The sequence below is a fragment of the Onychomys torridus genome, chromosome 21 (genome assembly GCF_903995425.1).
Source record: "Onychomys torridus chromosome 21, mOncTor1.1, whole genome shotgun sequence".
Lineage (NCBI taxonomy): Eukaryota > Metazoa > Chordata > Mammalia > Rodentia > Cricetidae > Onychomys > Onychomys torridus.
The window spans coordinates 48,234,520-48,247,655 of NC_050463.1; the positions used below are offsets into that span (position 1 = coordinate 48,234,520).

General features: G+C 40.9%; 1 protein-coding gene across 13 annotated transcripts in view; it reads left to right on the forward strand.

Moving 5' to 3' along the window:
- The window catches only part of Kidins220 (kinase D interacting substrate 220), a 90,423-nt gene that overhangs the window by 13,888 nt on the left and 63,399 nt on the right, over positions 1–13,136 (forward strand). For 8 of the 13 annotated variants that reach the window (XM_036170764.1, XM_036170751.1, XM_036170753.1 and 5 more), the window contains exons 4-8: positions 3,832–3,930; positions 4,981–5,079; positions 5,733–5,834; positions 8,520–8,618; positions 11,378–11,575. In XM_036170764.1, the coding sequence (XP_036026657.1) occupies positions 3,832–3,930; positions 4,981–5,079; positions 5,733–5,834; positions 8,520–8,618; positions 11,378–11,575 (597 nt within the window). The remainder of the gene's footprint in view (positions 1–3,831; positions 3,931–4,980; positions 5,080–5,732; positions 5,835–8,519; positions 8,619–11,377; positions 11,576–13,136) is intronic. The other 5 variants (XM_036170752.1, XM_036170755.1, XM_036170757.1 and 2 more) reach the window with 1 other exon arrangement.

Below are 13,136 nucleotides of genomic sequence, written 5' to 3' on the forward strand. Positions count from 1 at the left end.
TTGGAACTTTCAGGCCCATAGTCCTAGTAATGCAGGAAGGTGAGGAGTCCCAAGACCAGGAGAGAGAGAGATACCATCCTTGGGAATAGTCAGGTGGGGAAACCTAGGCTGTACTTATCTGGAGTCCTTTTGACCTGTAAGAAGTGGATCCAAGTTTTATGTCTCCCCAGATTTTTTGAAGCTTATATGAATTTTTAGTTTATATAAAAGCATAGAAGTTTTAGATACATTAATATTACCAATCTGTACTGAAATCCACATTGTAGAAAAATCAGGTAACAGGTGTCTACAAAACAGCTGGAGTAGACTCACACCTTTGGGTCCTAGAGAAAGCTATAGATTTGGGTTAAAAAGCATGAACATTTTTTAACCAGTCATTTATCTAACTAATACAAGTAGTTGTTATTGAGAATAGTAATTTTAAATTATGTTCCTTTAGTGGAAAGTTACATCTGAAATCTGTCATTTTTTTAAAAGTAGGAAACCTAGTAGCTTTAGAGAAATCAAGGCTTGATTTTTACATATAAAATGAGCTAACAAACTGGCTATAGCCTTGTGGAAGAATCTGGTTGCCTGTTGTTACTAAGCTGACAAAGGTATAGTCAGCCCAGCCATCAATACCATCAGAGATCTGAGAAGGACAAATTATAACATGAAATATAAATGGTCTGTGTATCAGTTAAAATGACAGAGACAATCATCCTAGGTCCCTGTGGTCTCCGTAACATTGGGTCAGAGGTTCCAGAGCAGCATCAGGAGGAGGAACATGGGGAAGAGCGATCTTATTTTGTCTAGGCAAAGTGGGGCAATCAGTTCTCCAGTGTCCTGTTTGTCCGCAGTCTGGGCCGAGTCCTGGCAGCAGGTGTTGTATTAGGCATCTTGCCCAGTGGTCAGTGTTACCAATAATCTAGGTGGTGTCGTTGTGGTATTTCATATCTTCTTTGGAGACCTTGGGGTCACTGTTAGGAGCTAGAAGTCTCTGTCATAGTATATTTGCTCTGCCCATGACCTTGGGCTATGGGCCCAAAAGAGGTGGTGCTTCTTGCCATTGTACATGACCTCTTAAAAGGAAAAGGAGAGGGCTCATTTTTTTTTTTTTTTTTTTTTTGTTGTTATTGTTTGTTTTTGTTTTTTATCCTGGCATGATCAGACACTGGAAAGCCTGGGAATTGAACCTAGGTCCCCTGGAACATCAGTCAGTGCTCTTAACCACTGAGTCTCCCCCCCACCTTTTGACTGATAGATAGTAACTTTTGAATTTATTTTAAAGTAAGACCTTCCCAGTATGGTTGCTATTACATATAACATATAACACTTCTAAAAATGTTATTCTAAACTTTTTAACCCAGAGTAATAGTATTTAGTATTTGTCTTTATTTTGATAGCTCTCAAAAGTGCACAGTTGGGTGATTGGTTAGTCCTTCCCCTCAAAGGAAGATTAAGATTTACAAGACCAAATCCTACACTGTTAAGATCAATTCACATGAGTCTGTTTAATGGGTAATAGGGATTTATTAAGATATAAATTAAGGAAATACACTTACAAATACAGAACCAAATAAACAGCTGAAGTTGTCCTCTGTTCTGACCAGGAGCAAGTCCATCTGGCAATCTCATCAGACCAGGAAGCAGGCAGCAGGGAGAAGGGGCTCCTGACCCTTCTCCCTTTCATATTAAATAATTTAAATGCCATATTTGTCAGATCTTTGACAGGTTTGAGGATCATTATCTATTAAATATATTTGAGCTAAACAAACCTAGGTTTAATCTTGAAAATATATCTAAGTTTGATAACAGCTGTCAGGTCATTTGTTACCCTGTAGATATATTAGTCAAATGGACCTCTCAGGTCCTGTTTTTATCTTACAAGCATCTTTTTATCCATAGACATAAGTATATCCTTAGACATTACAGGAGCAGTTAGACTGCAGTTTTTATTTATAGAACATAGCTGTGATGTTGACAACTTTTAAGAAACAGGTTTGGACTTCTCTATGAAATTCTGAACATGTAAGAGCTTTAGTTCTGACATTTTATATAAGGCCACTATGTAGAGCCCTGCAACCCAGTGGGCTGTGACATGATGACTAATTATTAACCTGTATTTTTTTAGTTATACATGATATTTTTAAATAAGTTGTATAGGTACAGTACCTTAAATAAGAGTGTGTGTGTATATATAACAAAAATAACCATAAATTTGTATTAATACATAAAAATCCATATCAATGTGAAGTATTCGAGACTACTAATAGTTTTTTCTTACCGTGACTAATAATAATTCGTAACCAACCTCCTCTAAACGATGACAAATATTTATAACCCACTGAATCTGAATGACCAAAAGAAAATTTGAGGTAATAGCCGAGTCCTGAGAAAATGAGTTGTAACATTGGTCATCTAGTCTCAGGGCTGTTCCCATGCAGAGGGATCAGCATACATGTCATCGGTACTGTGGTCTTTCCTGGCTTTTTCTCTCATGTCTGGAGCCAAGATCTTTAGGAGCTCTCCCCTGGTGAAATCTGATCTCTATTGATTTTGAAGGAAACCATATATTTTTTTCTGTGGAAACAAAAGTGTACTTTTTCCCAAATGTAGTAAATCTTAAAGTGCATAGGTTGGTTCAATCCAGCAGTTTCTTAGGCAGTGTCAGGACAGGAAAGGGTTGAGGTGGGAAAGTAGCAGCAGCAAGGACCTTGGTAGTGGGAGCTGTTATCACAGGCTGTAAACTGTATCAACACTGAAGAACTGCCTGCCCCATGATATTATTTTTCAAGAACACAAAAGAAGATGAACAGAACATAAATATATACACACAAATAAACCTACTGGTATTCAAAAAAGATACTTAAAAGATGCAGAAGGCATCCTTCACCATACTTGGGCTCCACCCAGATGATGGGAACCTTCCAATCAGTAGCCACCATAACCAGATTGGAGCTTCCTAACTCCAACAGATTGGAACTCTCCAGTTCCATCAGAAGGGAGTTCTGAGCGTCCTCAGACTCCTCGACCAGGAGGAAGTTAATGGCATCCGCCCTTCCTCAGTAGGTCTCCAGTTTGTGTCTGGTCAGCAGACCAGAACAAAGACAGAATAAAGACATATACAAGCACACCCAGACTCTCCTAGAACGATCCACTAATGAGTGAGGGGGTCCCCGGTGTTTCCCAGCCAGTGTAACAAATGTAGAGTTGAAGGAAATGCTGAAGGAGACCCTAGACTCAAATATTATGTAACAATAAAGAGCGTTTATTACTATTTCACATGCGAGAATTGGGCACATGTACAAAATGGCGACGGCCCTGAGAGAAGCATGTAGGCTCCTTTTAAGCACAGCTAAGGGGAGTTTCAGGGACAGTTAGGTCATCTCAAATATGATTGGTTACACAGGCAGCAATTACACTAGTACACTTTTAATTGGCTGAGGTTTATTCTTATCATTTTTGGACACACTTGCACAAGTTTGAGTATGTTTGGACGTGACTTAGAAGGAGCTGCTGAATTGTCCTTGAGACCTTGTGAGGCTGGCTCAGGCCTCGTCCTTGAATATGAGGACATTGTGGATAAATGGCCTTTTGTGGGAGAGACACCTGTTTTGTCCTCCTCAGAGAACTGAAACCTAAACTCAGTTGTGAGGGTGGTTGTGTTTAACCCCTTCAGCAGGCAGGTGAAGCCTTAGAGACAGCTCCGCATTGTTCCACAGAGGCTTAGCATGGCTCACGTTATGTCAGTTTGGACACTCATTTGGCATGTAAATTCAAGCATATCCCTCTCTCACTTTGGAGTGTTGTTTCTTATTTTGAAATATGACATTTTGAATATTTTTCAAGGATAACTGGACAGCACTTATATCTGCGTCTAAAGAGGGGCACATCCACATCGTGGAGGAGCTGCTGAAGTGTGGGGCCAATTTGGAGCACCGTGACATGGTACATATGTTTTCTGCAGGGCAGCATTAGTTAGCTGAGAATCACTAACAGTGATGGAGACACAGGAAACCTTGTCTGTACTTTATTTTTAAGATAGGGTCTGTTTGTTTTACACTTTGGGACTGGATGTTGGAATGACTCAAGAATGTTTTAAATCAGCATTTAAATGTTCTAGTGTCTCCTGTTGAGATAGTCATCACCAGCTTACTGAAGAATTAAAAGTTCTCAGCTCATTCTTTGACAGGTCATAACTTAGCACTTTAAAAAATTATTTCATTTGGATCAAGCTTTAAAAGGTACATCAGATAGTATAAAATGTTTTGGGTAAGTTATAGTCTTTGGAATGTTTATGTATATAAACATATATATATTATAAATGTGATCTCTCCATGCTGCTGTCCAGGAATGGTACAGTTCTTCTAGGATATGGCCATAGTTGTCATGTACCTCCTGTTGGATCATGATCTGGGAAAGGCATAAAAGTGAGAAAAGGGGCCATTTCCGTCCTATTCTGTAAGATGCTTAACCTTTTAAGAAGTCAGTTTTGACAGTACAAGCAATCAGGGAAGGAGGCCCTCTGCCTTGGCATACACGGTACAGGTTACTTGCTGATGGCCTTAATAAAGTACATGTGCCTGAAGTTTTAAAGACACCGTAGCTTTCTTTCTCTTTGTAGTATATTGTGCCACTCAAGGGCTTTACTTCTATTGTCCTATGTTCTCAAATCTAGGAAGATACTTCTGTACTTAGTTTGGATGTGAAATGCCCCCAAATATTAGGACCCTGCCTACTTCTGGGCACTGTGGCTGTGAGCAGCCAGAGGACTCTAGTTCAGTGACGTGTACTACACAAACTTTGCAGTGATCACTTGTAGACTCAGCAAATTTTATTCAGTTCGTGTTCTGTCATATATTTCTGAGGAACTTGAGGATTTAAGACCATTATCTTCATAAAACAATGGTGTTACAAAGATGTACGTAGAGGACCTGATTAAAGGCATTCCTTGCTTGTGTATGATACTGTTTCACACATCGCTTTTTGTCCTTTTAGGGGGGATGGACAGCTCTCATGTGGGCGTGCTACAAAGGCAGGACTGATGTTGTCCAGTTGCTTCTTTCTCAAGGTGCCAACCCAAGTGTCACTGGTTTGGTAAGCATTAACAGAAAGTAAATTTGTAATGTAAATGGTAAATTTGTAATGTAAGAATGCTGCAGGCTTTTGTATTTCATAGTGGGTAGAGATTTTTTAGATCATACTGGATATCATATAGAATGCCATCGTAAGACCCAATGAGAATTATATACACTGTCCTTTCTTAGTTTTTCCAGTGAAAAGCAAGTCTTTGAACTTAAATGTGAACCATAATTGTGTAGCGTTTCAAAAGGAAGTTGTGAATTCTTTTTTATCTTACTGTGAGTGCATCCTTTCTTGAAAAAACATTTACCAAGAAGCCATACCATTTTTCTATACATTCTACTTTTCTGTACATTTTATACATTTTTGTACATGCTTTTTACTTCTTATTCTGCTTATTAATCTTGCCTATTGGCTAATCACAATAAATATGTTAACTGCAAAAAAAAATGTGTTCATAACATGTGCTTATTTAAGGCTTAACACATCTTAGTTTTAATTATCTATTTAGAGTATTTGTGTTTTTAAAATGGAGGATGGTCTCTAACTTGATTAAAAACATTACTTTGTGTTAATTCTGCTGGTGTTCACTTAGTAAATTTGTGTTGCAAACGTCCGTCTAAAAGACTGTCTTCTTCCTCCATCCTCATGTGTACCTGTGTATCCAGCAGTATAGTGTTTACCCAATCATTTGGGCAGCGGGCAGAGGCCATGCTGACATAGTGCATCTTCTGCTGCAGAATGGGGCGAAGGTCAACTGCTCTGACAAGGTGAGCTACAGTCCGTGGTATAAGTCTCTCTGATGTGTCTTATTTTTGTGATCTAACATTTTTATAGATGCACAACTTATAGATGGGTCCTCTATTTGTGTTATAGATTAAGTGTTCTCTTGATGTGTATTACATTAAACTCATTATTAAAAAGACAGGGATAGTGGACTTATGTCTTCATTGTTTGAAGTTTTCTATTGTAACTCTGCTTTCTACTTTCAATCTTGCCTGCTTTGTTTGTGTGAAAATGATCTTAAAATTCAAGTTTGGTTCTCTTTCTCATGCTTAGTTCTAAAGCTGGTGGTGTGATGATTGGAAATAATGGTTGAAGTTACATTTGTAGTGTGGACGGAAGGGTAATAATGGGCTCTAAGAGGGAAGGCTGCTGTGAAATTGGTGTCTTAGTTAGGGTTTCTATTGCTGTGATGAAACACCATGACCAAAGAGCAAGCTGGGAGGAAAGGGTTTATTGGGCTTACACTTCCACATCACTGTTCATCATTGAAGGAAGTTAGGACATGAACTCTCATAGGACAGGAACTTGGAGGCAGGAGCTGATGCAGAGGCCATGAAGGGGTGCTGCTTACTGGCTTGCTCCCCATGGCTTGTTCAGTCTGCTTTCTTACAGAACCCAGGACCAGCAGCCTGGGGAGGTGGCACCACCTACAATGGACTGGGCCCACCCCATCAATCACTGAATGAGAGAATGCCCTACAGCTGGAGTATGGAGGCCCTTCCTCAGCAGAGGTTCCTTCCTCTGATGACTGTAGCTTGTGTCAAGGTGACACACAAAACCACCCAGGACAGTTGGTTAGGCAAGGAAAGCCTAAATTGTCAGGACTTGAACCAGAGACCTAAGAGGAAGGGAGGAGCAGGAGGAGAGGAAGTGAAAGGAGAGGAAACAGTTGAGTCATGTCTTGATGAAAAGAGAGAGAGAGATCTGGAGGATCACTCATCAGAGGCCTGCCTGGATTATGTGCTGAGACTGTGGGAAACGTACATGAAAGGAATCTAGTTGGGGAAAGACCAGAATTTGAACTTGAAAAGGATAAGAGATTTATTGAGGTGGCTGAGCACTAACTGAAGAGCCATTGTGGAATAGACAGGAAGCAAGTTGAGGAAGTTCCTACCAGATAGCAAGAGTCCTTTGTAAAGACATCATTGAGATTGTCTGCTCCTTAGGGTCAGCGTGAGCTGGCCAGTGTGATGGCAAAGAGAAAGAACAGACTTTGGAGCATAGCCTCTCGCATAGCATTCTCTCAGAAGGTAACAAATGCAGTGGGTGCTCAAGGATGAGAACTTACGTCTGATTTCTAAAATTAAGGACGTCTTCATGAGTCTCTTATCCTTAAGGATAGCTGGGACATTGTGTTGTCGGGCTAGAGAAGGTGCTTCAGACAACATGTTACCTACAAGGCAGGAGGCTGGGAACACTACAGATGCGGGAATGAAATTGGAGTGTTTATCCTGCATCCCTTACCATCTCTCTCAGCCTGTTCTCCCCACACCCCTCCTCCTCTTGGTAGGCTTCTGTTCCCACCTGCTGTACACACATCCTTGTTTGTCTGCCATGAAGACCCATCTACCAACAGCTCTCAGGGGCTCAGTTCCCAAGAGTGTGGTTGCAAGGGTGTCTAATGTCACTCATAGAGAATAGCCACATAGAGCTGTTGAGATTTAATTTAAAATTAAGTCGCACTAGCCACATTTTACACACTTACAGTCATACAGACTAGTGGCTTCTTACTGTATTGGCAATGTGGAATAACAGTTTTTTAAGCACTATTGGACAGGCTTTCAGGGTTTATTGAATGTTTACAACCATGTTCAGGTTTTCATGTACATAAAGGGCACTTGAGGTATTCACATCTCTTGATTGGATAGCAGTGCTTTCATGCCTGATTGTTAGTTTGTGATGCCTTCTGATCATGTTCCATAAAAGGTGCTTCTGAACAGTTCTGGGCTGCAGTTGTCAAGGAGACAAATTGATGTGGGGTTATGGTTAAGAGTGCAGATCTGAAAGCTTGGTGGCTCCATGGGTCTTTTTCTACCTCTTTTTTGTTTGTTTGTTTGTTGAGACAGGGTTTCTCAGTTTAACCCTGGCTGTCCTGGAACTCCTCTGTAGACCAGGTTGGCTTTGAACTAAGAAATCCACCTGCCTCTGCCTCCCAAGTCCTGGGATTAAAGATGTGTGCTTCTACCTCCCAGCTTTTCCTACCTCTTGATAACTTGGTTGCTTTGACCCTGTTTGGGCCTCACTTTCATATGTGAAAATGTGATACTGTGAACAGGGCTTACTCTGTGATAAAGACTTTAGTGCATTGACTAGGTGAGGTTGTCTGAGCTGTGCTTGACACTTGATGCTACTTTAGACTAGTGGACCTCACATTGTATCATAAAATATAGGAAACAGCGAATGCCTATGGAAAATTAGGGACTGTATGACGGTGGTGGAAAGATTGTCGTGATTAGAACAGTTAAATAAAGTTGATTAAAAGACACTTCATACGAAAATGACTAACTACTCAGGACAAAAGGATGAGGGATATAGATTCTTGTCTAGGACTGGAATTATGACTGATATCAATACTTGATTAAGAATACTGAAAATATAACTTCATTACAGGCTGCTTTCTTTTAGTACGTGTCTGAAAGTAATTTTGAATTCCTTGCCTGTTTTAACAGTATGGAACAACTCCTTTGGTGTGGGCTGCCCGAAAGGGTCATTTGGAATGTGTGAAGCATTTGTTGGCCATGGGGGCTGATGTCGATCAAGAAGGAGCTGTAAGTACCTCTCCTCTCCTAGCCCTTCTAGTAGAGGGAAGTTGTTGCTTTAAGGGAATAATTTAAGCTAGTACAAAATAGTACAAAATCCTAGAAAAAATTCCCTGGAGTTCTTAAATGATGTTTTTGTTTTTAGTGTTGAGATAGGACTTTACCATGTAGTCCAGGCTTTCCTGCCTTTGCTGCCAAGTGCTGGGATTTCTTAAGTGATATGAACTTTGGAAAGAAGCATGTTATGATAAGAAAAACATAATACATATTTGCTTTTGAGGGTCTGTTGCTAATGTACATGAGTTTTGGGAAACTAAAACCATGAAGAATAATTTTCAGTAATCTTTTTTTTTTTAAATTTTGGTCATCTCTACTTTTTTTTTTTAAAGATTTATTTATTTATTATGTATACAGTATTCTGCCTACACACTAGAAGAGGGCACCAGATCACATTACAGATGGTTGTGAACCACCATGTGGTTGCTGGGAATTGAACTCAGGACCTCGGGAAGAGCAGCCAGTGCTCTCAACCTCTGAGCCATCTCTCCAGCCCAGTAATCTTATAAACTGAAAAATTCTTCAGGTCAATTAGTTTTTCTTCCCCCCTCTTTTTTTTCTCTCTCTCTTTTTTTTTGAGCTGAGGACTGAACCCAGGGCCTTAAGCTTGCCCTACCACTGAGCTAAAATCCCCAACCCTTTTTTTTTCTTTTTTAATGTTAAATTTTTTTTTTTTGGATATAGTCTCATTATGTACTCTGACTGGATGGAACTCAGAGAGATCTTCCTGCCTCTGCCTCCCAAGCTAGTACAAAAGGCATGCGCCACTGTGCCAAGCTGGTTTTTAATCATAATTGCAAGGAAACATCATGCTCTATTAAAATGCTTTTTCTTAAAGTGACATTAGCCTCTGTGGACTCTGTATTGTAAGGTATTGTTCCTGTCTCATAAACAGGGTAAGGATGACAGACATGTAAACTGTTAAGGTTAACAATTGGTTGAGTCAGTCAGTTCCTAATTCTTTTTGTTTTTTGTTTTTCCGAGACAGGGTTTCTCTGTGTAGTTTTGGTGCCTGTCCTGGATCTCACAGAGATCCGCCTGCCTCTGTCTTCCGAGTGCTGGGATTAAAGGTGTACATCATCACCACCTGGCTATTAGTTCATTATTGAGCACCAGCTGTGTACCTCATCTGTGCCAAGAGTGTGAGAGAGCCATGAGGAGCCTGACAAGTGGCTTTTCCTTAGCGGTTCTTAGAATGGTTCAGGAACTAATATTTGTGTGCCGCAAGCACTTTTAAAGTACCGAGGACTACTACGTGTGTAACTAGTATATTATGTGAGACAGCTCATGATGGAGTCTGAGAGGAGATAACACCAACTCTCAGGACACCTGCAGCCAAGTTAAACTATGTAGCTCATACTGCATTTCCTAGGGCAATCGAGTCCAGCGTGTCCTCTCGTCCATGATGGCCTTCAAGGAACTGTTCATCAGGCTGAAGCCACAGTGGGTCCCAGGTCCACTGGCCTCTCTCCTGAGTTATCAAATAGATGAGCAGCTTGCTATTGTGATAATTCGATGATGGCCAGTTCTGTTTTAATATGTGAGGAAGGTGTCTAGTATTTTAAAGGACTACTTAGAATATGTTAATGGGCTTTTAAGTACTGTTGAAGATCACTTATTAAACTTTTATTATAAACTTTGAGATATGCTCTAGCTCTTAATTTATCATTTGAGTTTTTCCTAAACGTTTTATTATTAAAAAACCTCTTAGTTTCAAGTCTGATCCATTTTATTTTGCATTATTTAAATTGTTAAGTGTTGAATTTTGAGTCCTTCTTTCAACTTTGTTACATCTGTGAAAGGGTTTGTTTCCTATGAGTGAGTCCATTATCACTGGAAGAACTGAACCTCAGGATAGTCCAATGACTCAACAGAAGCCATATGTCTTGAAAACTGGAAACATGGGATGGCTCAGCGGCTCAATGCTTGCTGCTGAGCCTGGTGACCTGAGTTCTGTCCTTGGGATGCACGTGGTACAAAGAGAAAATAAACTCCCATGACTTGCCCTCCATGTATCCACGTATACATATGCCTATGCACATGCACAGCAACAACAACAACAACAAATCGTAAAGAATGATTTCTTTGAAACCTGAACACATGCCACCTGCCACTTTTGGCTTAGGTCTGGTTATTTATATTGGCATCTTGTCCGAAGTAACTTTTAAAAATTTAATACATTTGTGTATTTGTTTATTGGAAGGGTGTTCAGAGGACAACTTACGAGAGTTGGTTCTCTCCTTCCACCACATGAGGCCTAGGGATCAAATTGAGGTCATCAGGCTTGGCAGCAGGGGTCTTTATAAGCTAAGCCTTCTTGTTGACCCTATCAGAAGTAACTTTTAATGGCTGAAAGATCATAAGAGTGGTAGAGCCCTTACCTAGCATGCTCAAGGCCCTAGATTATAGGCCAGCACCACCAACTGTTAAAATGTGATTTATATTTTTAAAACTATGTGTATGTGCCTGTGTTTGCCTGTGGATGTACACATGTGGGTTAGTGCCTGCAGAGGCCAGAAGAGGGCATCAGGTTCCCTGGAGCTGGAGTGACAGGTGGTTGTGAGTCACCCAGTGTGGGTGCTGGGAACCAAACTTCAGTCCTCTGGAAGAGCACCTCACCGGCCCCCCAACTGTTGATAACTGAAAATAGTTTTCTGATCATGGTATATATGTTTTCCAGAACATCCTAACTTCTTTGTTTTTCTTCTAAGAATTCGATGACTGCACTTATTGTGGCAGTGAAAGGCGGCTACACAGAGTCGGTGAAAGAGATCCTGAAGAGGAATCCGAATGTCAACCTGACCGATAAGGACGGGAACACGGCGTTAATGATTGCATCAAAGGAGGGACATGTGGAGATTGTACAGGACCTGCTGGACGCTGGGACCTACGTGAACATACCCGACAGGGTAAGGGTGCCACCGAGAGTCTTGTTATTGTTGTCAAGTAATTTTGTTACTGTGAATGTCACATATGGTTAGTTTGTAACTCTCTTAGATGAATACCCTTGTAGGTGTTTTTCACAGCTGGTGTTATTCATTGTCCCAGGACTTAAATACTACCTTATACTTAAGATTTTTTTCTCTTGCCTGACTTCTTTCCTGAAGAACTCTCCACTTGAATGTATAGTTAGTAAGCTTTTAAAACTTGTGGCTAAATAAAATGGAAGTGGGGTTGCTTTTGTTTTTTAAATACCTCAAGCTGTTTCCCCCTCCGTTTTCTGCATCTCAGCGAATGGCGTTACTGCCCATTCCTGCTTTACCTTTCCTTTACCTGCCCACGCAGTTCTCTTGACTCACATAAAACTTACCCTCCCTGTTATTAAAACAAATCATAGCAGACTCCTCTGTTGCCTCTGCTCTATGTCTGTGTGCTGTTGAATACATGCATGTCTCATACTCCTCTGTTGCCTCTGCTCCGTGTCTACATGCTGTTGAATGCATGCATGCCCTATACTCCTCTATTGCCTCTGCTCTATGTCTGCATGCTGTTGAATGCATGCATGTCCCATACTCCTCTGTTGCCTCTGCTCCATGTCTGCATGCTGTCGAGTGCATGCGCTCCTGAGTTGAAGCCATCCAAGGCTTTCTCTTGCACTTTGGATACATACTACATTTTTAATTTATAGACCTTGCGTGTCACCGTCCTTACTTGAGTCCTTATTTTGTGTCACACTCCCCCACTTAGGAGGGTGCAGTCCTGTTAAGTGCCTTCTCTTCTTGTTCATGCTGCTCTTGTCCTGCTGTGGGGAAGGGCCATGTGCACCTGCTCTGCTGTCATTTGAGAACGCTCCTGTTTGTCATCACACCTCTACTCACATCTACCTAGTTCTAAGGTCATCCTTAGCTATCCTGTCCAGAGGGGTACCCACTTATTTTTGATCAGATATGTGATTCTGTTTGTATAGTGTTTGTCTTGGTTTATGTATTTTATTGTATGGTGTCTTTCTTTGTTAGACTGTAAGTTTTCTGAGAGTTGGGACTTTGTCTGTCTTGATTCCAGTGCCTAGAATGGTGCCTGGCACACTGGAGCAGGGATTCACTGGTTCTCACCCACACCACTGCTTACATTCTTAACTAGAACTGGTCTGCCTTGGGTTTGTTTAAGCTGTTAGTGGGGCAACAAATATCCTATACCACAGTGCTAAACATATAGCCCTCAAGGAATAGTTGACTCGCAGCACACTGGGGCCCTCAGAACCAAAGCAGGCAACAGCTCATGGCTTACTTAACACAAAAGTCTGCAACTGATCTATAGTTTAGCAATGAAATAATAAGATACTTGAGCCCATGGCAAAAATTAGCATTTGTAGTAGTGGGAAGCCTTGATTCAAAAATGGCTGTTGCTGGTTGAGTGTCCTCTGAGGAAGCGTGCTGTGAGGAATTTAACTTGGTTCAGCTCTTGTACAGGAGGATGAAGTAGTTTGTATGTATCCACAGACACTGACTGGCCTGGGAGCCACAACAGCAT